The sequence below is a fragment of the Halichondria panicea genome, chromosome 17, assembly GCF_963675165.1.
Source record: "Halichondria panicea chromosome 17, odHalPani1.1, whole genome shotgun sequence".
Taxonomy (NCBI): Eukaryota; Metazoa; Porifera; class Demospongiae; order Suberitida; family Halichondriidae; genus Halichondria; species Halichondria panicea.
Window position 1 is genome coordinate 4972769 of NC_087393.1, and position 22570 is coordinate 4995338.

Consider the following 22570-nt stretch of genomic DNA (forward strand, 5'->3'; position numbering starts at 1 on the left):
TTTATCACATTAGCTGCAAGCCTAGCCCACCCCAAACGCTGATATAGCATGCATTCTGCCTTTTGGGCCCACAATAGAAGAATGGCGACTGGGGATAAAGTGCTGAAGCTGTCTGCAGAAGCTTTGCATAAGCTCCGAAGCGATCATGAGCAGTTCCTGGAGGCTTATGAAAGTGAGTAATGTCATGACAAGGTTGTAAGTGATGGTCATTGTGTCTGTGTCTCTGTGTGAGTTGCACAAGCTCTGAGATTGTCTTGTTCTTATCAAAGAAAATGTGATTGTGTGCATTTCTCAATGGATCTGAAATGTTCTGATTCATTTAGACGAAGAGAGCCGATACCACTGACTCACTTTTTTAGCCGGCCGTACTAAACTAGACATCTATACCGTGGAGATGTCAAAGTTTTAATTAATAGCAGTGGGAGGGTCCACGTAGGATTATTGTCGGCTAAGGCCTGAACACACTTAGTGTTGTTGTTGATCTAGTCTAACAGTTCCTTTGGAGACTGTTAATAGGTTGTAAAAATGCCCGTAGCATAATTATGCAAATGGAAATGCAGTCTCTACAATCTCTAATTAATGTACCCATGTGCTACTCTCATACAAGGCATGGGATAGAGTGTCCAATCTCTGTGCTACTCTCATACAAGGCATGGGACAGAGTGCCCAATCTCCCGTTAGAAGTCTATAATTTTTATGTCTCTCTTCTGCAGAGCCAACCCAAATTTATCGGTTCTTGAGGGCAAGACATTCCCTGAAAGTAAGAGATAGTTTGAACACCTATATATAATATATATATATATGTACATGTATACAGCACTAGAATTACTGTTTTTTTGTTGACTGTTCACTATCTGTCATCTCTTTTCTTGTAGCCTCTCTTTCTGCAACGGAATCTCTCTTACATGCGAATGCATCGCAATGCCAGTCGACTCAAGCATAAACGGTGCAGGCTAGTTTTATCTTCCCACTTCCAATATGACCAGTACAAGTCATGTGATCCGCTACCGTCAGCAGTTACGAATTATCCCCTAGAGCTTTTTTCCATCGACAATTAAGTTACTGTACTTTTGTAAATGGTAAATCACTTTCTGTGAGAAGGCAATAACTTTGTTTATCTGGCGAGGAAATTCAGTATCACAATCAAAGTTAACAATCAAAGTTAACAAACACTTGATTCAATTGATAATTCGATCTCGACCAATTGATTATCGTCATCATCATCATCAGTGTGTGTGTTTGTGTGTGTGTGTGTGTGTGTTGACTGCAGGAGGAGAAAGCTGAGGGTCAACGACCTCTTCGAGCACACTACTGAGAGCAAGCCTGACTTGTCCACTGATATCAAAAGGTGGTTGTAGTTCCTCACTTTTGTGCAACCAGTGACAGATAGACGTGCCTAAGTCAATCAACTCACGATCACAAGTGATTCACTTCCACTGAATCTCCCGTTTGTAGTGACTGATTGTGCTTGCGTTTTATGTTTGGCACAGCTCGATAGATCTGTCAGTGTAATACGTTTGAGTTATTTAGTGTGTATAACTGGCAAAAGTATCGGCACTGCCGCGGGTGATTGTCTGAAAGTGTGACAAGTAAAATGTTGGTGCTTTAATAGTCACAGTTAGTTATTATCTTATCTATCTGCTTCCTGTGCAGTGATAACCGGCTGGAAATATCTATCTCTGGCTTGGAGAGTGGGATAGACTTCAGTGACATGTTAGGTAGGTCCTATAGTATCACATGACATTATCGTACATTGGATTGCATTATTATAAAGTCTGGACCCTCTGGTTTTCGAGTGGCCATAACTTTTGATTGGTTGGATAATCTTATAATATTCTGAAAGCTCTCAGTGAGCTCTTTCAGAAGGTAAAAGTTTTTAGTGGGACCAACATTTTGAACTTTTTCCCCACCTATAGCCTACGGGGTTTTTTCAAATCAGCCCCAAAAATGAACTTTGATTTTAACCCACGATTTTAAAGATCTCACTTCAGGCTTTCAGAAAATTATTGATATATTGGACCACCATCAAAACTTTAGTTGTGGTTGCCCAAAAATTCTGCCCTTGTACCCTCTTTGAGAGCAGGAGCTTCAAGGATCATTTTTACATGAGTTTGGTGTATGAGGGTAGTGCCTGCATGCATGACCAGAGATCAGCTACATGTAACGAGATACTTATCACTGAGATTTACGTACATACATGTAAGATATTTTTTTGTTCTGCTTACAGCTGCAGCTAGTGGATCATGCTCGACAACCAATCAGAGTAGCGTGTCAAAGTCACATGAGCGCCAGTTGATAGAGATCGAGATACTACTCTACAGTTTCAGCCAACCTTCTGCTGAGGTATGCAATGTTATGTTGTCTGGTGTCATAGCTGGTATTTGGGGTCAGGGGTCATAGTTGCTGTTAGGGAGTTTTAGTGTAAGTCCAGAGGAGGTCTGACATGCGTGCATGAGTCACTACAAGTGCTAGTGTGTTTAGCCTGGCCGTTATCACGTGACATCAATGCACTGAACTTGTAGTGATTCATGCACGCATGTCGGATCTCCTCTAAGTGTCAGGCTATATACTACAAAAAGAATATATTAGATCCTACTTGGGTGTGTTTAGCAGGGAATATGGACTAAAATTCCTGTAACTATATATTGCTACATGTACAGTAGTGTTGCCAGCTCTAGTTAGCCAGTAAAAGTGGAATCTAAATCAGTGGTGTGAGGTACATGTATCGTGTCCCAGAGCCTGAGGGCGTAGAACTATTACAGTGCATAGTGTGACTTCTCCTTTGGATTGCCTTTATTCACGATATGGTACACACACCTACACGCACACGCACACACACACACACACACACACACACACACACAACCACACACACACACACACACACACAGGCTTTGTTGAGTGGGAACAAGAAAGCGTTCCACTGCAGCTGCTTGAGTCTCGGCAAACGAGTGATTGGATTTGATGAGACTAGCGACGACGACAATCGAAGCAAGAAAACAAACTTGTATCTCCCACTTTCGATCCCGGAGAGTTCGTTGACATGGAAACACCGACTGAACCCCGGTGGCACTCAAATGATTGTATTTAGAGCTAGTCAGTACGTCCCTAAAGCCGCCTCTTCTACGAGAAAATGTACGCGGTGGAGAAATCGTCGGAAAAACTCTGCTCAAAACAAAAAAAGGACCAGTGCTAATAAGGACGATACGACAGCTTCTACAAAAGCTACAAATGCCTCTTCTTTAACCGATGCTGCTACTTTGTTGAGAAATGGCACTTCTCTCGTGTCTAGTAATGCCAGGTCAGCAAGAGGAGAACTGCAAGCTCAGCAAACAGATGTAACTATGTGTGAATCTGTAGTACGCTCAGTAAAATCAAACAGGGCAAAAAGGAAGCCAGAGACTCGAGATGCTTGTGTAATGACAGACTTACAGTTTGGGATTGAGTGCATTAATGAACTTACCCCCCTTTACCAATCTAGCATGCAAACCAAATCTCCAAACGACCCAATCAAAGAATCTTCTTCCTCGCATTTACAAAATGGCAATTCTTGTCACTCTAAACCCTCCTCTCCCCCTCCCAACAGAAGTAGATCAACCTCCCCACACCTCTCAAGACATGATAAGTGTACCTCCCCTCTCGTGTCAAAGCTGGCTCTACAAAATGGCGTCGTCAACGGCTTGTCAATGAAAGGCTATGCCTCTCCAACCGTAGCTGCAATTAGGAAAAACGTGAGACAACGAAAGAGAACGAAACGAAAACCTTATACGAGAACTAAGACAACAAATTCTAAAATCACCGCGCACAAAATTCAATCTACCCCTCCCACTGCACACCCGCCCACACAAGACGACCTCACCCGCAAAAAACTGTCTCGTAAAATTCCCAACAAACTTGGATCGGGAAAACATGGAATTCGTTCCTTTCTCATCTCTATCCCTCGCACACACTATATCGAGAAACCCACGACCACCAGCCCTCAGGGCTTTCTTCCGAAAAGCAACGATGAAGGATACAAAAATGTCGTCCGCAGTCCCGGCTATAGAAGACGAACAGAGATCCAGCTGCTCCTAGACGGAGACAAGCCTAGAGGTCAAAGAGTCCGAGCCGATCAGGTGCCCAAGTTCGTGGCAGAAGACGTTACAAGTTGGTCGACAAAGTCGTCATGCATGGGCAGTAGCACGCGCAAGATCACACCGGTGGATCATTATTCGTGTCCAATCCTTTCTCCGAAAAGTAACGCTAGTAGCACATCGCCCAATCACAGGAAGAGATCTCATAGCGAAGACTATTTCAATATTACTTCTCCAAATCAAGATCAACAACCGCCACAGAAATTCTCTCGTCTTACGAGTCCGTCGGATTCTGTTGCTACTACGTCGAGCACAGCTATAGATAAGCAAGCCAATCTTTTAGCTCCGACTGATCGAGATTCAACAGCTGATGAAGATTGTTGTACTGATAATGAATGTACTGCTGATGTTGATGTGTGTATTCAGCCCAATGACGTGTTTTGTGCCGAGCTGGTTTTATTTGATTCCCGTGGTGACTGTCTCCTTGGCGATGGTGAGTATGCTGTGATGATGCAGAAGTGCCTGGAGAGTGGAGAGAAGGAAGCGGCAGAGCTCCTGACCTTTGAACCTCTCACCTGGAGCTCCGTGTTTAGTGGCAAAGCTCATGTGAGTGTACATTGTATTATCATTGCTTGCACCTTTCGTTAAAATATTGTCATTTTTTCATTCTCATACTTTTAGGAACAGTTTTTTGCTGTGTCTGAAAGTGTATTACATTGCTAAAAAATTTAGCAATGTCCCAATTTTCTTCAGCGTGATTCTGCGTCCAACAAGAACAAGAACCTGTTACTCAAGTTCTCTCTGAACTGGACAGACGGTCCCCCACAGCACCTCCTCTGTAGTAACCTGGATACTGCGCTCGACCTCAAGAAAATCAGGGAATGTAAGACTTCAATGCTGTTGAAACATTTTGGGATGTGTGTGTGTGTGATTCCGTGGTGTAGTTGGTTATCACGTGAGTCTAACACACTCAAGGTCCCCGGTTCAATCCCGGGTGGAATCACTTTTTAGTCTACCCAAATGCGAGCCATTGCACTTTTCTAGCTGTTTTATTTTAATTATGGATCGGTCGTACGTCCCTTATAATGTGATAGCAGTTGATTTCGTGGTGTAGTTGGTTATCACGTGAGTCTAACACACTCAAGGTCCCCGGTTCAATCCCGGGTGGAATCACCTTTTAGTCTACCCAAATATGAATTGATGTTGCATTTTTCTAGCTGTTTAATATTAATTATGGATCGGTCGACGTCACTTATAACATGATAGCAGTTGATTCCGTGGTGTAGTTGGTTATCACATGAGTCTAACACACTCAAGGTCCCCGGTTCAATCCCGGGTGGAATCACATTTTAGTCTACCCAAATATGAATGGCCGTTGCATTTTTCTAGCTGTTTAATATTAATTATGGATTGGTCGACGTCCCTTATAACATGATAGCAGTTGATTCCGTGGTGTACATGTAGTTGGTTATCACGTGAGTCTAACACACTCAAGGTCTCCGGTTCAATCCCTGGTGGAAGCACCTTTTAGTCTACCCAAATGCCATTGGCTGTTATTATGGATCGGTCGTACGTCACTTATAACATGATAGCAGTTGATTCTGTGGTGTAGTTGGTTATCACATGAGTCTAACACACTCAAGGTCCCCGGTTCAATCCCGGGTGGAATCACCTTTTAGTCTACCCAAATATGAATTGATGTTGCATTTTTCTAGCTGTTTAATATTAATTATGGATCGGTCGACGTCACTTATAACATGATAGCAGTTGATTCCGTGGTGTAGTTGGTTATCACATGAGTCTAACACACTCAAGGTCCCCGGTTCAATCCCGGGTGGAATCACCTTTTAGTCTACCCCAAATATGAATGGCCGTTGCATTTTTCTAGCTGTTTAATATTAATTATGGATTGGTCGACGTCCCTTATAACATGATAGCAGTTGATTCCGTGGTGTAGTTGGTTATCACGTGAGTCTAACACACTCAAGGTCTCCGGTTCAATCCCTGGTGGAAGCACCTTTTAGTCTACCCAAATGCCATTGGCTGTTATTATGGATCGGTCGTACGTCACTTATAACATGATAGCAGTTGATTCTGTGGTGTAGTTGGTTATCACATGAGTCTAACACACTCAAGGTTCCCAGTTCAATCCCGGGTGGAATCACTTTTTAGTCTACCCAAATGCCATTGGCTGTTATTATGGATCGGTCGTACGTCACTTATAACATGATAGCAGTTGATTCTGTGGTGTGGTGTAGTTGGTTATCACATGAGTCTAACACACTCAAGGTCCCCGGTTCAATCCCTGGTGGAACCACTTTTTGGAGAACCTAATTAACTATATAATACCTTTTTACCTCTAGCGTACTACTTATCACTATCTCCATCTCCGAGACCACTCTCCCCCGTCCCTCCCATAATCGAGCACCTAAACTCGGACTCACAAGATTCGAGCATGCTCACTGCAACAGAAAATGGCGTCCCAGTGACTGCTCTCTTCCCGGCTGAGACCACAGACTCGCAAACTCTCATGGAGGTGGACACACTCTCGTCTCTAAGCCAGCCCCCCTCACTGGAGAAAGAGAAGATACTGTTCAACTTTCTCTATGGCAGCAACAGCTTACAGCAGACTGAGTGCAAAGAAGACCTGCATTGTCCGTGGTGCTTCATTCCCTGTGTCAAGTTCTACACTTTGCTCAAGCATATGTCACTGTGTCATCCCCGCTTCCAGTTTACCTACTCTGTGAGTGTTTGTGTGTCTGCGTATGTGTAGTGTGTGTGTGTGTGTAGTGTGTGTGTGTGTAGTGTGTGTTTTTGTGTCTGTCCGTACGTATGTGTGCTGTGTGCATGTGTATGTGTTGCCATGGTGTTTGTCTATGTGTATGTGTTGCCATGGTGTTTGTCTATGTGTATGTGTCCCTACATTGAGCATGTGGGTGTAGTCGTGACTGGTTCTGCTCTGTCATTCAACAATGCTACATGTATGATGACATGCACTGTGTTACAGCATATCAATCCTCTGCATTTTTAAAGTACTAGAGTCGGCTGTTTAAATATAACTTTTCCCCCACCTATAGCCCACGGTATTTTCTCAATAGGCCTCAACAAGTTTTATCCTACCATTTAAAAGAGTTCACATCAAGTTTTCAGAATAATTATCATAATAAAAGTGTTGACATTGGAACATCAGAACTCCCGTTATGGTTGCTCAAAGGTTCCCTTGTAGCAAGACACTCAGCGCACACTCCTAATGACCTAGCTTTGTATCTCCCATACACAGCTGAGTCAACAGAAGGCCAAGGTGATTGATGTCCATGTGAATAAACTGTACGACACGAGTAGCTCAATAGAGCGTGACCCGGGTGAAAAGGACAATCTGAGTCTTGTGAAGATGAAACAGCGGCCAGCCAAGAGCTTCTCTTGCACCTGCGTCCTTGTTGACAGGTGTGTTAGTACTCAGTGGTCTGTTTGTCGGTAAATAATCATTACATATCGTTGTCATGGTTTCTGTGTCCCTCCTTTTATCCTATATAGTCTGCCAGAGCCAGTAATTATACTGAACCTTTAAGCTTTGTAAGAATCTCATCTAGTACGTACTGTACGCTGCAGTGCAGTAGATGCGTTTTTGCAGTAGATGTACTCTTGCTATTGAAAAGCCACATGCTAATAATTATAATTATGCTTCTTTACAGTATGCTAGAATAATTATTAGCAGCTGCTATTACATAATCACCCTCTCTTGTACGCTCACAGAGGAGTGGATATTGAAGAGGACGTGTCAGAGTTTATGAATGATGGCTCCTGGAGAAGAGGCTACAACACGAACAGGTGAGAAACGCTCTACTGTGTGTGTGATTGTGCAGCCTCTGTAGCTCAGCGGTTAGAGCACTGGTCTTGTAAACCAGGGGTCGAGAGTTCAAATCTCTCCGGAGGCTTTCTTTTTGCTTAGTACGCTGGTCTGTTTGTCCATAGATAGAGTAGAGAGGGATTGGAAATGGAAGTGATTCACGTGATGTTTTACAATGAAGTCTATGTAGTGGCTCTGGGACCATCCGTGTATCTCCTCATAACTCCCGCAAAAGCTCGGGAAACTTATTGTGTCCAAAGCATACATCTCAGAGCTACCCCCATTACTGAATCACATGCCCCCTGATAGTAGGTATCAATTGGAAACGAAGAAAATATAATCTCGATTGTTGTGAAGTAGCTAGAAGCACTGAGCGCTTTTCATGCTTGTGTTCCTATAGAACCTATGATATAACTAAGGCTGTGTAACTAAATAGTGTCCTGTGTCCCAAATGACCTCGAGTATGAGATGAAAGTTGATGTTTAGCAGCAGAACTGCTTGTGGACTTCTTACAGAGAGCAAAACAATTCTCATGAATTTAGCCCTCGTGTTAAAAAGTAAGCCTCGATTAAACCGCGGAGATACACGGATGGTACTTCGAGGGTACTTCCGTTTCTAATCCCTCTCTACTCTATCTATGGTTTGTCTAAGTCAGCTTACAATAATTCTCATTTTGGTTGTGTATAAAGCCTCTGTAGCTCAGGGGTTAGAGCACTGGTCTTGTAAACCAGGGGTCGGGAGTTCAAATCTTTCTAGAGGCTTTCTTTTTGCTATAGTACGCTGGTCTGTTTGTCTAAGTTAATATTCCCAGCTTACAATAATTCTCATTTTGGTTGTGTGTGTAGCCTCTGTAGCTCAGGGGTTAGAGCACTGGTCTTGTAAACCAGGGGTCGGGAGTTCAAATCTCTCCGGAGGCTTTCTTTTTGCTATAGTACGCTGGTCTGTTTGTCTAAGTTAATATTCCCAGCTTACAATAATTCTCATTTTGGTTGTGTGTGTAGCCTCTGTAGCTCAGGGGTTAGAGCACTGGTCTTGTAAACCAGGGGTCGGGAGTTCAAATCTCTCCGGAGGCTTTCTTTTTGCTATAGTACGCTGGTCTGTTTGTCTAAGTTAATATTCCCAGCTTACAATAATTCTCATTTTGGTTGTGTGTGTAGCCTCTGTAGCTCAGCGGTTAGAGCACTGGTCTCGTAAACCAGGGGTCGAGAGTTCAAATCTTTCTAGAGGCTTTCTTTTTGCCACTGACACCAACTTTTGAAGTTTCTTTTTACATGTGCATGTATGTCAGGACCATTTTGAACCAAAGCCTTACTCGTTGCCTTCCATGTGAAGCCTCTGTAGCTCAGTGGTTAGAGCACTGGTCTTGTAAACCAGGGGCCGAGAGTTCAAATCTCTCCAGGGGCTTATTTTTTTAACACGTACCTTATTTATACTAATGACGTAATTACCTCCCTTGATCCTTGATTCCCTCTTCCACAGGATGTACTACCATTTAAACTCAAGCCTGCCCATGCTTGAGGAAGAGATAAAAGTGGACAGCGAGGGGGAAGAGAGCAATCTTGAGTGGCAGAAGATCTGCTGTCAGAAGGTGAGGGATTCAACACTTCATTTTAGCCTCGATCCATCTCTATGATGATCTGAGTTATTTTTGAGACTTCTGCTAGCTGTTATTATAATTATTTCCCGTGCAGATGCTCGATGACTTCACTGACGTGAACAAAGGAGAGAAGAGGCTCATGAAGCTGTGGAACCTCTTCGTCATGGAGAACAAGTGAGTGCATGCCAGCTGTGTTTGTATGTGTAGCTATTGTCAAAAGCTTGAAGGCTAATTATGCTTAGTCGTTGAATTAACAGGTTAGAAAGTAGCTATTAGTATTGTTGAAGGCCGTGTATGTGCTCCTGAAGATGTACTATATCTCAGTCACTAAGTCAGTATTAAAATGTATTGCAAGATTACCTATACTTGCAAGACTAATACTCTTGATTCTAAAAAAAGTCTCTTTGATACATTTTTACTCTTGTGCCAACTGAATATACAGAAGCTTTTCAAATTTACCCACTGACTTTTTAGTGCAGCATTGCTATGGTAATACACTGTCACCCATTTCCTTGTGTTCCTATACAGGCTCATTGCAGAGAAGCAGATACCTGCAGCATGTCTACTGTTTGTCAGCAAGTACAAAGAGAACCTTTTGGAGGAGAAAATCGACAGGAACTTTCTCTCACACCTCATCAGTCAGTACGATTTTGGTTTGATACCATCCTCGACTATTGAACAGTGCATGTCAGCTCTATATGAAAACTCTTAGCATTGATATCAGAGTCACTTTGCAAAGTAATTAATTATAATTATTATACACTTCTGTTTATGTCAGGTATTATGTCAGCTTGTACGTCAATGTATTAGCTGTGATCTTAAGAAATCTCTCTGTTACCACCACTCTCCAATATATATCACAAATAACTTATTTCTGTTAATTAATAGAATGTTGTATTTAATTATTATTATTGTATAATCTGCAACTGAAACCTTTCATGCATCTTTGGTGCAACCAGTCGGAAATGACCGGATGTAAATTGTTACGTCGATTAACAGTGTGAGAATCATTCCATTGGCCAGCCTCCAGTAAGTACCACGCCTCCAACTCATAGTTATTGTCGTAGTGTGCCCTGAGGGCCTTAACAGCGAGCACCCACTCTCGGGCCACACGTAACTGCTCAATCACAAACACCTCTTGTTTAGAAAGCTCTTCAATTGACATGGAATGGAACATACATACAGTATGAAGGAATGCCCACTGATTAATTGTGCATACTTCGTAATAATATGTGAATTGCATGTTCTTCAGATGTGAATAAACAGGTTAACACATTAAGAAAACACGGACATGGAGAATTGATGATTTATACGGAGTCAAAGTTATGAAGAAAGTTTTTATAGAACATGTTGTAGTTGAGTCTGCAGGTTTGACACGGGAACTCTTTAGTTAGCAGAGGCTCATACCTGTGTGTGTGAGTGTGTGTGTGAGTGTGGGTGTGAGTGTGGGTGTGTGTGTGAGTGTGTGTGTGTGCATGTGTGAGTGTGTGTGTGTGTGTGTGTGTGTGTGTGTGCATGTGTGAGTGTGTGTGTGTGTGTGTGTGTGTGTGTGTGTGTGTGTGTGTGAGCAGGTGGAACAATAATAGTGTAACTGTACGTGTGTACTGAGAGAGAGAGACTGCAATAGCAGATATATGTATGTATGCACACAAGACTCTAGTCTGACATTATGGGCATTTAATATCAACAATAGCAGCTCTATATGTGTACCTACGATCATCTTACACACTATCGTATATACCAGAAATTAATGGCCAGGTTTCTTCTCTCCACTGGGTCGGGATGGGACTGAACTTCGTGCCACCAGAAGGCAGGCATGAACAGTACATCTCCAGGCTTGAGCACGCAGTGAACACGACGTGCTGTGGCAAAGTTTGGAAATATCTCAAAGTCAGGCCGCAGAATGTCAACAGGGGACATGACCATTGACGTGCTTTCCAGTAGGGAGTTGCGGGAGAAGGTGCTCCTCGAGGGGTCAAAGGTTAAGATGGCTTCAGGGATGTGAGCTTCGTAGAGATTCTCGTTGTGATGGGGATCAAATAGTGTAAGATGCTTCTCCCCTGACAACTGTAATGGAGGGGGTAAATTGTAACAGTTAACGAGAGTGCTAGATTTTGGGTAGAACAATCACATACAATTTATAACAGTATAATTACATGTATATAGTAGACATACCATACAGAGAAAGTTGTCGTAGGGGTCAAAGTGCAGCTTCCCCAGTGTGTTCCCATCGCTCAGCCACATGTTTAAATGTCGTCTCTCCAACTCTCCCTCGAGAAATGGCAGCTCGTGAACATCTTCTTCCAACTCTTGCATGTGGTACGGAATAGAAGAATACTCTAAATACGCCGAATATGAGACATTTCCGGACGATATTAAGTCTAAGAAATCAGAAAAGAGCATTTCGCTAGTAGCCGGTCGAACAACTACAAGATCAGGGAACTTTAACTGCGACTTCACATTAGGTGGGATGTGCTGCTCGTGATGATCTCGCCAAAGATAAGCACTCTCAACTCCCTCAAAAACACCGTCATCCGTTAGTTTTATGTGGATATGTTTTGGGCCAAACGTTTGTCGAAGATACTCTCGAGTCCATTTTCTAATTGGAATCGAATCTTTATATGCATTCTTGATTACGACTGGTCTTGAACGAAATAAATACTCAGTGAAAAACTCCATTTTCGAGGGCATTCTGTTCAGCTCCACACAGTTTTCAATAGGTTGGTCAGGGGTGTATAAATTCTCCATAATGTGTCTGTGAAACAGGCCTCCATGGGTTAAATGTCCGTGTGGTGTTCGAAAAGTGTGACATTTCTCGTTTACATACTGTACTAGTACCTCAACATTTAATTGGCCTGCGTATGAGTGGGCGTAAAATTTTGTCTTCGGTGGAGACAATAAACATGTTCTGTCTTTAAGTTCCCTCTCATAAAAAGCAATATAAACTTCGTCATCTTTTAACGAACTCCTCCATATAATTTGATCGGTAAGACTAGATCTACTGCGATTTGCTTCCTCGGAAAATTGTCCAATGAAAATAGTTTGTTCGTCTTGAAAAACATGACTCAGTTCGAGCAACAGGGACTCCAGATCGACATACGTGGGATATGGTGGAACTCCCAATAGTGCACACTTCTGTGTTAGTAGCTCAGGGAGGTCGGACAGGCGAATGGTTTGTAATAGTGCGGCTTGTGCTGCATTGGACTCATGATGGTTCTTGCTCACATTTCCAGAATGGCTTGCACTTCCAGTATATGCAGCTAGCAGACTAATACAGAGCAATGTAATTCTACTTTGCATGGCTGAAAATAGAGGTAGAGTTAGCTACTGACATGTACTGAGCATGAGCTAGCTAGCTAGCTCTATACTATTAAAAGCAGAGATACTATACTAAAGACTGGGTATACTTGGTAAAGGTCATTAGCTAAGGAAGCTAGCTATAGAAAGGGTCGTGATATCCACTTCTTTAATATCATCACTCTTGTAAACAATAGTTCTAGCCAGTGGGAAACTTCTCTCTCTCTCTCTCTCTCAAGGTCATGAGCTCTCAAGAACCTCTGAATCAGTGTGAAGATGGTGTCTTTGACTGGTGCTGGAGTGAAACTCATCATGGTAGAGAAGTCCATGTTCACAGTGACAAGCATACAATCACTTTTCATCAGAATAGAAGCAACTTCTCCACAGCTATCAGAGGCACAAAGATCCTTCGTAAAAACATGGAGCACTATTTCGAGATTGAAATGAAATCGCCTTTTTTTGGACAAGCTAGACAAGTGGGCCTGGGTACTGAACACACTCCACTGGAAAGCAATAACTACGATTTTACGCAGCTGATTGGAAAGGACATGGCAAGTTGGGGAGTGAACTACGATGGCTCTAAATATCACCACAGTGTACATACCAAGTATATTTCAATTGATCCTGATAAACACGAAGAAATCCGAATCAGTGTGCTGTATGATTCGTACTATGGGACTCTAGCGTTCAAGTTCAATGGGAGATCGAATGGAGTTGCTTTTGATCGAGTGTTAACGAATTTAGACCTATACCCGATGTTATGCTCTAGTGGGACCAACTCTGTCATGAGACTGACCCATTGCTGCTCTTCAGTCATGTCCCTCAAGGGTCTGTGTAGAGGGATCATCCGTCAGAATATCCACGACGATAAACACTACGATAAGCTGAGTGTACCCAGCCATATCAAGGCTTTCCTCCTGTACAAGACACCAAAGTCAAAAAGCAGCAGGAGAACTGATGATGAGCGCAACAACTCTCCACCCACTGAGAGCACAATTTAATCAAATTTAATGATCATATTTTTCATTGTCATAACTTTTATTGTCTCTTTGTAATATTATTGGATGATAATAAATAAATTATATAAGTGATAATGAAGCCAAGACATATATAATGACGATTAGATAAATACGTATACACTGGTAAAACGGTCAATCCTATAACAGTGTGAAGTGTCCATTTTACTACCACTCCAAATCTGACTGTATCTGAGAGACCAGCTGCGGAGTGAGGGACACCTCTCTATTGGACCAAAATCCCTGGGGTAGGGTCAGGCTAGTGGAGCACCCCCTGACTACTGGGGGGAGGAGTAGGACCGAACCTTCTCTCAGCAGCTGGCCCAGGTTGAACGTACCGGCGGACGAGTGTGGGGCCTGTGTGTGTGTGTGTGTGTGTGTCCACTACCCCTCTCTCCCTCCCTCCCTCTCTAGACTAAGGATAGCTATGGGGAGATGACGCGAGGGGAAATTTAGATATGCCAATACATACACACACATACAAATTAGCAAATTGAAACCACTATGATAAATATGTAACATGTACAGTTATGACAGCTCACACAATCAGTGGCCTGAGGCTGTGGAGCACTGGTAGTTACTGCACTGCTCACACTGGTAGCCTGACTGCATGAAACGGTAATATGTATACATTTAATAGCAAGAGCTTCCCTGCTCATAGTACAGGAAGGAAGTATTAAGGAATCGCTGCATGTGTTATATGTACTACACTCTAATGTGGGCTCTGTGTAGCTAGCGTAATCAATCAGTGATAGTACAAACCTGATCTGACTCTTCTCCAGACCTGGCACAGGACGACTGTTCACCTTCCTCGAGTCTGTTCCACCATCAGCAGTCCTCTGACTGAGATAGCTGGACACTGCACAACACACACACAAAAGCTGCTCAATTAATATTGATTGTTTACATTGTTCTAGTGGGGTCACGTCCTAACATACGTACCTTGCTTGATACTGTACTCATCACAATAGCTGATCAGCGGTGTCTCTTTGTACAGCACCTATAACACACACGTATACAGGCAAAATCATTTTAATTAGCGGCAAGTAGTTTAACTGCAATGGAAATAATGGTGGCTAAGGAAATTGCACACTATATATAATTATATACTTCTTCTATATGTACATGTCTCTACTATTGAAAACTGCAGTGGTGCATGAATGTCAATGGCTGATGTCCTTACAGTGGTGTATGCTAGCTTCTTGGCAATTTTCTTATTAGGATGACCGAGTTGTGCCCAGCAAGCCTTGACCCAGTGCTGCGGCTGATGATATACAGTCTCCCCTCTGCTGATCTGAAGAGTGCCATCAGCTAACAGGGAGGTCTTGAATTGGCAGCCCTGTACAGAAATAGTGTGTGTAATGTTTCATACAGTGTATGCTTTTGAATGCAAACATGTACGTACAGCACTATCCCATTGTTTTTACCAACACAAATTGTTTATTTGGGACCTGGCTTAAAATTGTAGATGGCGTTTATTCAGGTGGCCATTAAGATGGGTTTCAGTGCACAAACCACAATGTTAATACAGTGAACTCACTACTATAAGGCAAGAGAGGGTGTTTGGACCTGGCTGGATGAACCCGTGTTTGATGAGTGTGTCCAAGGGAACAGGCTCACCCAGGTCAGCTGAGGACGTAGTCTTGACAGCCACTGGCTTCAGAAGCACCTCTGGTCGAATTTGGACATTCGTGGGGGCCATGGTTGGCAAAACTGATCGATTTGATAAAGTGCTTGTGGAAACGTGCAGAGAGGCCATTGAGGGCTGAACATTCTGAGACATTTCCGTAACAGTAGTTTGTGTATCTGTGCTTTTCTTCTGAGTGGTGGTGGTCTTAGGATGGAGGGTCAGTTGAGTGGCGATGGTCTTAGGGAGGGCAGCCAGCTGAGCTCGTATCTCCTTCTGTCTCGAAACACACTCGAGAAGGTGCTTCTGCTTCTTGGTCAGACTGAGAAGTTGTCGCTGAAGGGCTTGGCTTTCTGAAACAAGCTCTTGCTGTGAGGTGACCCGCTGAGAGAGAGTGGAGTGAGCTTGAGCTAGTCTTTTGCGTTCCGTCTGGTTAGCAGTGCCAATGCTCTCGAGACTCTGTTCAAAACTAGCAGCTTGAGCCTTTACCTGGGTTAACTGTTGATCTGTAATTTTAGACAGTGTAAGTTGCTTGAGTATTTGCAGGAGGATTGTCTGTTTCTGTGCAATAGCCTCTAAGGGCGATGGGTTGGTTGATGTGGGTTGTTCAGAGCTTAACTTTAATTGTGAGGGTACTTCAATAGCTTGAAAAGATTGAGACATAGTTGAAACAGATTGCACGGTTAGTTCAACGTTCGGATTGTCTTTTGAAGGTTCATCTATTTGTGTGTCTTGTGTAGCTCCTTGGGTGTCCACTGGTTGTGGAGGACCGGTTCTGAGCATGTCTACAGAAATAGAGAAAGGGTAGAATGAATACAGTGAATGATTATAATCATACATGCATGTGGGTGCAGTATGTCAAACAATGAGTTTAGTACTCACCACTTGTTGGGAGAGGAGGAAACTCTTGAGACATTTCATCATCAGAACTGCAAGAAAAAAGTATCGCATTGTATACATCATGAATTTAGGGAACACCAATTATATTTGTTGCCCAGTGAGTGGGCAGATCAAAGCATTCCAGTGCTATGTATTTGACATGTTACATCACTTGGATGTCACAATCTTACATGCTATATATAGGGATTACATAATTATTGTGGAACACACTACTCAGCGGTATTGTGGTCAGCCAAACCACGATTTGGGGACTTTACATGGGAGATTCCAGGGGAATTATCTCAGGGGTGAGGGGAATTTACCTGGGTATTTTACATACAAATGCATGTACATGCAATAATGATGGATGCATGCCAGTGTGGGTGTCCAATATTCACAACTATGTAAGGATTTCTATATAAGTGCTGCCACATGGGCTGAAGTAAAACAATAGCTACATGCAAACTACAGTTGAAAATTTGAAGCCTACATACCTCAGTGCAAGTACTAAGCAGAAATGGGATGCATCTCTTCGAAACAAACCAAAGAGGACAAGCCTACTCCATCAGAAGTGCCAAATCTGGAAGAAGCACTAGAGAAACTGGCCAGAGATGAGGAAAAGGTAAGTGCCTACTATAGTAAGCAAATTAATGTAGCACAGCAGCATGGATAGGCCGGTTAGGATTTCTAAACAGCTCATTAAGAAAACATTGTTTGCTTCATGCAGCTATACGGTGAGATTGAAGACATAGAGAGAGACCTGAAAGAAGAGCAGTGAGTCTATAGCATACTAGCTGACAGTTGAGTCAACACCTAATGGCTATTGTCATAAACACAAATGATGGCATGGTTATAATTACACACAGTTGACCACTCTCCTAGTTCCGCTTAGCTTTCCTCCCCCCAGTTAGAACACTCTATTAAATTTTTGTTTGCAGGAACGAGACACGTAAACAAAGCCTTCGAGCCAAACTGAGCAGAAAAGAGAGTGTATTACAAAGAGTTCAGAGAAATAGAGAGACTGTGGAGAAATGTTCTAGTGCACAGACAATGAAGCTCAATCAAATCGGCAGAAGGGCATCCATGAGAGTCAGGGAGGAAGTGGACAGAGCCATGGATATAGTGAGTATAATAATACTGTGCATGGGGTAACACTTTGACGACACTTTACCAAAGTATGCCTCGAGGCATACTAAAAGAATGTCACAATTAAAATTCTATGAATATCATCATTGCCTTATTCCGCTTGCTATTTTAGCCTGAGAAACTACAAATTGACTTTGCAAAGCCTAATATAACACGGAAGGGACTGTATGACTTCTGTTACCTTGACAACGTGATACGAATGTTATATCAGTACCTAATATGCAACTACTTTTCTTTTACAGAATAATCGTGTGGGCACACTTAACCGTGTTCAAGAGAGTGAGGTGTAATCAAGTCTCAACACTTCATACATTTTATCGATCTTTCACAGAACTATTTTCACACATTTCATTCACTGTTTTTTATATTTCTTGATCTAATAAAATGTTTACAACATTGTGGTGATGTCAAAAACCAATAGTGGGGATCTACAAGGGGAATTCCAGGGGTATTTCCCTGCTGTAGTACTGGAAATTCCCTGGGATTATATGCAGGGATAATTATTATGGCAATACTAAAATGTTTACAACATTGTGGTGATGTCAAAAACCAATAGTGGATCTACAACTGCTGTAGTACTGTGGAAATTCCCTGGGATTATATGCAGGGATATGGGCAATGCCAGGCATGCAATATAAAAGCTCTACAGTGTACATGCAAAATTGGCTAGATCTATAGCAAGTTAGTAACCTGTAACACTAATAAGACATCAAGCAGCAGTCATAAGTATAGCTCATCAAAACTACACCAACCAAAGCAACGTAGAACTATCAAGTATTGACTGACTGGATTGAGCCAAGCCATACACTATGGGGAACGCATGTTCATGTTTGGTAGATGGCACAAGCTCTTCTTCAGAGCCTACTACACTCCATCGACATCGGAGAAAAAGCTTGTCTGAAAGCGTGAAGGAAATTAACACTCTCAATACTGCAGCTGCTACTCTCGGGGCAACTGAAAACACTGTGAGAAACTAGCAACCATTTGATTTATTAGCTAGATTTGAGCATGATTGTTTCTATGCAGCTACAATCAAAAGTGGACGAGTTGGAAACACAAAAGAATCAAGAAAAGTAAGTGCCACAAAACCCTAGATCAGTGTGCTTCCTAGAATTACGTATATATCAGTCCTTGGTAGATAGGCGGCTACTGTTTTATTTATGTTACTATAGTGACCCTGAGAAAAAAAGGAAAATCCAGGATCGTCTTCAAAGAGAACAGACAAAACTAAACCGTGTCAAAGGTCAAAAAGAAAGGGCTGAAGATATGTCGTACCAAAAAATTCTCAAGAAAAGCCAGCGAGTGTTACAAGATGTTGAGGGAGAAGTGGGTGCAGCTAATGTCTTGGTGAGTTACTATAGTAACACGAGTGTCTATGTATTCATTATAATACTCATTTCAACACAGAACAAGGTCATTGAGTAGAGAGCAGCATTGAAGAACACACACAATTAGAGAACAACACTTGGTCTCAGCTATTTTATGTTATTTTGTGTCATCCCCATTCACATTTTTATTATATGTGCAGCAATAATAAGTTCTTACCATTGATCTTTACTTTCCTCCATGTCTGTTGTCAGGTTCCTACATGGAATTGTGTACATAACATTTTAATCAGCTGTGATATTGGTGTGGTGTGAGGGTGTGAGGGTGTGTGATGTGTGGGCGTACCTGGTGGAGTTGCAACGTTGTTGGATGAGGTGCTTCAGACTGGAGTGCAGGATGGAGGGGGAGGGAGGGGGTGAAGCTGTTGCCCCCGGTGACTCGGACACATGCAGTGAGCATGGTGGAGCAAACTGCGAATCCTGCATACGATGTCGATGGAGAGGAGTGCAGCTGGAAGTAAAAACATTTAATAATACCTGTGCCTGTGGAGAAGCAGCGTTTGCTGGCTGATTGGGAGCTGCATCCTCCTCCAACACAGTGGCATCACTGTCGATGTCCTCTTCACTCTGGGACATTCTTAGTTGGGCGTGGTCCGACCTTCCCCCGAGATAGATTTGTTTCCACGCCGCCCTGGAAACTGGAGTCGGCTTGTCGCAGCCTCGATTCCAGGCTGCGAAGAGTATTTTAATTAGCCTCGAATCGAAGCTATTTTAATTAATCGGCCTTGAATCGTGGGGGGTATATATACAATCAGTTGCGCAGTGCACAACTTTCCACTACAACTTCTTTTGACTATAACCTGCAGATCCAAAACACAGTCAAAAAAATGGGGTGTTCTCCTTCTGGACCTAATCAAGTTAATGAAACAGCAGTGACCATATCCTCAGGCCCTACACAGGCAGTACCACTGATGACTGAAGAACAACGTGAAGAGCTAGAAGAAATTGATAATAGTTTGAGGAGGAAATTAGACAAGGTGAGCTGCTTGTCACTACATTTATTTTATTTTATAGCTTATAATTATATTTGCATATGGTGAGTGATTTACAGGGGGAATCAATATTTAAGTGTCCCCAAGATTACGGGAGAAGAACAGTTAGGAAGTCTGTTGAGGAATTATTCAATGTTGCATTCTACATTTAATTAGATCTATGCTGAGATTCAAGAGCTGAAAGACCAATTGGAAAAAGTAAAGTAAGTCTACCAAAATTGTCTAGCAATTAGTTAGATTGTTCATTATTCAGGCAATGGCAAAATTACTGTTTGTGTAAACAACATGCAACATGCATATAGGGGGAGGGTATGGTGACATGCCCCTCTCAGGGCCTGAACAAATTAATTAGCCTCGATTCTAGGCCGCGAAGAGAAAGGCGGCCTGGTATACTTTGTATGCGCATGCGTGAAATAATTGACAACAATTTCATCATACAAATTGTAAAAAAACGGACAAAGTTACAAAAAAGAAGAATACGTATGACAATGTGACCACAATGGCAGCTTTCAGAGACACTAATCAAAGTAGAATGATTATGCTGCAGCAGTGTTGCTTCTTCTAGCTCTGTTTATCAAAGAGACATATCAAGAAGGCCTCCCAGACAGTAGAGCTGCCAGCTAGGAAGAGTGGTTGACTCTTTAATACATCAGTAGATCTTGAGTGAATATTAAACTTCCTGAGTGTCGAGTTAAAGCTTATTAAAAGCTTTCAGGAGTAATCATTAGCTTCTTTATTTTCAGCAATGACTTCCTGTCGAACATAAAGGCAAGATTTAGTAGCAGAAGACTTGCCTGGTCCATATTACCACAGCCTCATCAGGGGACTCACAGGAACACACCATGCATGCCTTCCTATAACATCTGTATGCCTTATACAGTGTAGGGTGTCGTTATAAGTGAGACTTGGCTTGATACAGTAAAGGGCGTAAGAACTCAGTCATCTTTCTACAATACTTCTATGTAACGGACTGTAACTTCAGAATACAAATAGTAAACGTTTATTTTACTGACAGTATCCACAAATACACGGATTACCCCCTTTTGGGGTAATGTACGCGCATGCGCGTACAAAGTATACCAGGCCGTCTTTCTCTTCGCGGCCTGGAATCGAGGCTACAAATTAATATAATGCATTCCGACACTGACGTACACTATTAGATCTCATTTGTAGACTAAAATTGTTCACACTATACTAGTTTTATAGAAAGAATGTCGAGGGTGTGTGAACCCTTTATTTCCCTCATCCCTAGTATTTTATACAATGAGCACTGTATGATTGTACAACCTATACTGGTTGTACTAATCTGCTCCTGCTAATAATTATCTTTTGTTCACTTTGTTCAAAACTATATTAGAGATGATGAGAGAGTGAAACAATCTCTTCAGGGGAAAATAGACAAACTAGAGGAGACTGCCAAAAAGATTGATGCACAGTTGGGAGAATTGCGTAGAGTTTCTGAGAGAGAAACAGCGAATATGCTTACCATTGCAAGAGAGGTATTAGATGATGTGCAAGGTGTATAGCCATGTGAAAGGTGAGTGTATTAATATTACCGAGAATAATAATATTATTCCGAGATGAATATGAATACTATAGACTATAGCCCTTTCCTTGCCATTCGTGAAATCTGGAACAGGAGCATCTTTAGGTCGATCAATTAGTGTGGATCCGGCCTCACCACTCCTCCATGTCATTCTATTAGTCTAGATCCAGCTAGCAATTCTAGCTGGGACTCCCAGTTCTAGCTCGTTTTGTTTAGCGTGTCAGAGACTGGGAGAAGATGATTGGCACTCCTTGGCTCCTTTGGATGTACAGCTGTCCAGATCCCTAGAACATACCCTCCATTCTGACGAGTTATCAGTGCATAGGGTGCTTACTAGATTCTTGCCAGCCAGTACAGTTCAAGCTACACACAGCACCGCTCAACTATTCTCTACCCCATTATCTAGCTAAATCTGGTCCAACTAGACAGCAGACACAGCTAGTTAATTCAGTAAAGCCAGGGGTAGCCCTACTTCTACGGTTGTTCAGTACCCACGGTAACAATTCCTCTGGGCTGGGCTAACTAGTTGAGCCACGCCTCCCAATTCTCAAGGCTAGGTACATGTCTCTGTCTAGCTGCTTCTTCAGCTTCTTGCTCAGTTTTGTGGCTTAGAGAAAGGCCAGCTACTCAGGGGGAAGAGTCGAGATGAAAGTCTGGCAGCCAGGTGACGTCCAAACGGTCAGTTATTCTTTCCACCAACTTTTTAATCTAGTCTAGTCCTGCTTGCACTGCTACTACTACTGCTACTCTTCCTACTACTACTACTACTGCTACTCTTCCTAGCTAGTCAAAGGTTTCTTTTTTTTTTTTTTTTTTTTTTTTATAACTACATATGCACAAAGAGACATCAAAGCTTACATCAAAGGACACAGATTTTTAGCCTACTTGACTAATAAGGCCGGTACCTAGACTACAGTTTGTTTGTCAGGGAGGAGCTCACATACAACTTCATCTAATTCATTATAACGATTCGTTACCGTTGTTGTAATTTCTACAACAGATTGCCAAGGAAAGAGATAATAGGCTTTGATCATCTAATAGTTGCGAGGGAGTAGCCGCTCTTGGGATTTCTGTTCTCAGAAGCAATGAATAAGCCACGATGGTGCTAATCTGAGCAATGTAGTTATTATAGATTAGCTATAATAATCATTATGTTGCGAAATGT

At 42.4% G+C, this 22570-nt stretch overlaps 6 protein-coding genes, 1 long non-coding RNA gene and 13 other non-coding genes across 20 annotated transcripts; 18 read left to right on the forward strand and 2 right to left on the reverse strand.

Moving 5' to 3' along the window:
• The first annotated feature begins 10 nt into the window (after positions 1 to 10).
• Positions 11 to 10513, forward strand: LOC135351799 (polycomb protein suz12-A-like). The gene is made up of 14 exons (XM_064550897.1): positions 11 to 172; positions 714 to 760; positions 876 to 946; positions 1271 to 1348; positions 1654 to 1718; positions 2228 to 2343; positions 2892 to 4679; positions 4827 to 4956; positions 6437 to 6816; positions 7354 to 7517; positions 7827 to 7901; positions 9400 to 9508; positions 9612 to 9691; positions 10046 to 10513. Exons 1-14 carry the CDS (start codon positions 49 to 51, stop codon positions 10227 to 10229), a joined length of 3411 nt encoding a protein of 1136 aa, XP_064406967.1. The 5' UTR covers positions 11 to 48; the 3' UTR covers positions 10230 to 10513.
• On the forward strand, positions 5003 to 5076 carry Trnav-aac (transfer RNA valine (anticodon AAC)). The gene has a single exon. It is a non-coding gene; the product is annotated as a tRNA-Val (tRNA).
• Positions 5173 to 5246, forward strand: Trnav-aac (transfer RNA valine (anticodon AAC)). Its single transcript has one exon. It is a non-coding gene; the product is annotated as a tRNA-Val (tRNA).
• Trnav-aac (transfer RNA valine (anticodon AAC)) lies at positions 5345 to 5418 on the forward strand. Its single transcript has one exon. It is a non-coding gene; the product is annotated as a tRNA-Val (tRNA).
• Trnav-aac (transfer RNA valine (anticodon AAC)) lies at positions 5671 to 5744 on the forward strand. Its single transcript has one exon. It is a non-coding gene; the product is annotated as a tRNA-Val (tRNA).
• Positions 5843 to 5916, forward strand: Trnav-aac (transfer RNA valine (anticodon AAC)). Its single transcript has one exon. It is a non-coding gene; the product is annotated as a tRNA-Val (tRNA).
• On the forward strand, positions 6164 to 6237 carry Trnav-aac (transfer RNA valine (anticodon AAC)). Its single transcript has one exon. It is a non-coding gene; the product is annotated as a tRNA-Val (tRNA).
• Trnav-aac (transfer RNA valine (anticodon AAC)) lies at positions 6320 to 6390 on the forward strand. Its single transcript has one exon. It is a non-coding gene; the product is annotated as a tRNA-Val (tRNA).
• Trnat-ugu (transfer RNA threonine (anticodon UGU)) lies at positions 7936 to 8008 on the forward strand. Its single transcript has one exon. It is a non-coding gene; the product is annotated as a tRNA-Thr (tRNA).
• On the forward strand, positions 8609 to 8681 carry Trnat-ugu (transfer RNA threonine (anticodon UGU)). The gene has a single exon. It is a non-coding gene; the product is annotated as a tRNA-Thr (tRNA).
• Positions 8765 to 8837, forward strand: Trnat-ugu (transfer RNA threonine (anticodon UGU)). The gene has a single exon. It is a non-coding gene; the product is annotated as a tRNA-Thr (tRNA).
• On the forward strand, positions 8921 to 8993 carry Trnat-ugu (transfer RNA threonine (anticodon UGU)). The gene has a single exon. It is a non-coding gene; the product is annotated as a tRNA-Thr (tRNA).
• Trnat-cgu (transfer RNA threonine (anticodon CGU)) lies at positions 9077 to 9149 on the forward strand. The gene has a single exon. It is a non-coding gene; the product is annotated as a tRNA-Thr (tRNA).
• On the forward strand, positions 9252 to 9324 carry Trnat-ugu (transfer RNA threonine (anticodon UGU)). Its single transcript has one exon. It is a non-coding gene; the product is annotated as a tRNA-Thr (tRNA).
• Positions 10514 to 10772: 259 nt separating the features above from the next.
• LOC135351817 (uncharacterized) lies at positions 10773 to 12947 on the reverse strand. Its single transcript, XM_064550922.1, has 3 exons — positions 11693 to 12947; positions 11259 to 11584; positions 10773 to 10924 (listed from the first exon to the last, which is right to left on the reverse strand). The coding sequence occupies exons 1-3, from the start codon at positions 12815 to 12817 to the stop codon at positions 10825 to 10827; spliced, it is 1551 nt and encodes a 516-aa protein (XP_064406992.1). The 5' UTR covers positions 12818 to 12947; the 3' UTR covers positions 10773 to 10824.
• Positions 12948 to 12967: 20 nt separating this feature from the next.
• On the forward strand, positions 12968 to 13908 carry LOC135351840 (SPRY domain-containing SOCS box protein 3-like). Its single transcript, XM_064550949.1, has one exon. It carries the CDS (start codon positions 13057 to 13059, stop codon positions 13813 to 13815), a length of 759 nt encoding a protein of 252 aa, XP_064407019.1. The 5' UTR covers positions 12968 to 13056; the 3' UTR covers positions 13816 to 13908.
• LOC135351813 (uncharacterized) lies at positions 13821 to 19460 on the reverse strand. The gene is made up of 10 exons (XM_064550918.1): positions 19345 to 19460; positions 19154 to 19287; positions 19028 to 19066; positions 16340 to 16386; positions 15371 to 16242; positions 15014 to 15169; positions 14773 to 14830; positions 14593 to 14689; positions 14373 to 14436; positions 13821 to 14187 (listed from the first exon to the last, which is right to left on the reverse strand). Exons 1-10 carry the CDS (start codon positions 19441 to 19443, stop codon positions 13999 to 14001), a joined length of 1755 nt encoding a protein of 584 aa, XP_064406988.1. The 5' UTR covers positions 19444 to 19460; the 3' UTR covers positions 13821 to 13998.
• Positions 16770 to 17881, forward strand: LOC135351437 (uncharacterized). The gene is made up of 4 exons (XM_064550424.1): positions 16770 to 16958; positions 17064 to 17110; positions 17275 to 17458; positions 17725 to 17881. Exons 1-4 carry the CDS (start codon positions 16854 to 16856, stop codon positions 17770 to 17772), a joined length of 384 nt encoding a protein of 127 aa, XP_064406494.1. The 5' UTR covers positions 16770 to 16853; the 3' UTR covers positions 17773 to 17881.
• Positions 18109 to 19106, forward strand: LOC135351850 (uncharacterized). The gene is made up of 4 exons (XM_064550961.1): positions 18109 to 18447; positions 18509 to 18555; positions 18655 to 18829; positions 18890 to 19106. Exons 1-4 carry the CDS (start codon positions 18292 to 18294, stop codon positions 18905 to 18907), a joined length of 396 nt encoding a protein of 131 aa, XP_064407031.1. The 5' UTR covers positions 18109 to 18291; the 3' UTR covers positions 18908 to 19106.
• Positions 19461 to 19608: 148 nt separating the features above from the next.
• LOC135351854 (uncharacterized) lies at positions 19609 to 21487 on the forward strand. Its single transcript, XR_010399519.1, has 3 exons — positions 19609 to 19844; positions 20016 to 20062; positions 21217 to 21487. It is a non-coding gene; the product is annotated as an uncharacterized LOC135351854 (long non-coding RNA).
• The last annotated feature ends 1083 nt before the right edge of the window (positions 21488 to 22570 follow it).

Excerpts from the sequence above, each read along its gene's own strand:
- LOC135351799 (XM_064550897.1), top strand. The coding sequence starts at position 49 with ATGCATTCTGCCTTTTGGGCCCACAATAGAAGAATGGCGACTGGGGAT. Across the intron at positions 173-713 it reads GTTCCTGGAGGCTTATGAAA|AGCCAACCCAAATTTATCGG; the intron begins GTGAGTAATGTC and ends TCTCTTCTGCAG. Across the intron at positions 4,680-4,826 it reads TGTTTAGTGGCAAAGCTCAT|CGTGATTCTGCGTCCAACAA; the intron begins GTGAGTGTACAT and ends AATTTTCTTCAG.
- LOC135351817 (XM_064550922.1), bottom strand. The coding sequence starts at position 12,817 with ATGCAAAGTAGAATTACATTGCTCTGTATTAGTCTGCTAGCTGCATAT. Across the intron at positions 11,585-11,692 it reads ACGACAACTTTCTCTGTATG|TTGTCAGGGGAGAAGCATCT; the intron begins GTATGTCTACTA and ends CCTCCATTACAG. Across the intron at positions 10,925-11,258 it reads AACCTGGCCATTAATTTCTG|GTATGAGCCTCTGCTAACTA; the intron begins GTATATACGATA and ends TCACACACACAG.
- LOC135351840 (XM_064550949.1), top strand. The coding sequence starts at position 13,057 with ATGAGCTCTCAAGAACCTCTGAATCAGTGTGAAGATGGTGTCTTTGAC.
- LOC135351813 (XM_064550918.1), bottom strand. The coding sequence starts at position 19,443 with ATGTCCCAGAGTGAAGAGGACATCGACAGTGATGCCACTGTGTTGGAG. Across the intron at positions 19,067-19,153 it reads CAACGTTGCAACTCCACCAG|GAACCTGACAACAGACATGG; the intron begins GTACGCCCACAC and ends AATTCCATGTAG. Across the intron at positions 16,387-19,027 it reads GAGGAAAGTAAAGATCAATG|TTCTGATGATGAAATGTCTC; the intron begins GTAAGAACTTAT and ends TTTTTCTTGCAG.
- LOC135351850 (XM_064550961.1), top strand. The coding sequence starts at position 18,292 with ATGGGGAACGCATGTTCATGTTTGGTAGATGGCACAAGCTCTTCTTCA. Across the intron at positions 18,448-18,508 it reads TCGGGGCAACTGAAAACACT|CTACAATCAAAAGTGGACGA; the intron begins GTGAGAAACTAG and ends GTTTCTATGCAG. Across the intron at positions 18,556-18,654 it reads ACACAAAAGAATCAAGAAAA|TGACCCTGAGAAAAAAAGGA; the intron begins GTAAGTGCCACA and ends ATGTTACTATAG.
- LOC135351437 (XM_064550424.1), top strand. The coding sequence starts at position 16,854 with ATGGGATGCATCTCTTCGAAACAAACCAAAGAGGACAAGCCTACTCCA. Across the intron at positions 17,111-17,274 it reads AGAGACCTGAAAGAAGAGCA|GAACGAGACACGTAAACAAA; the intron begins GTGAGTCTATAG and ends TTTTGTTTGCAG. Across the intron at positions 17,459-17,724 it reads TGGACAGAGCCATGGATATA|AATAATCGTGTGGGCACACT; the intron begins GTGAGTATAATA and ends TTTCTTTTACAG.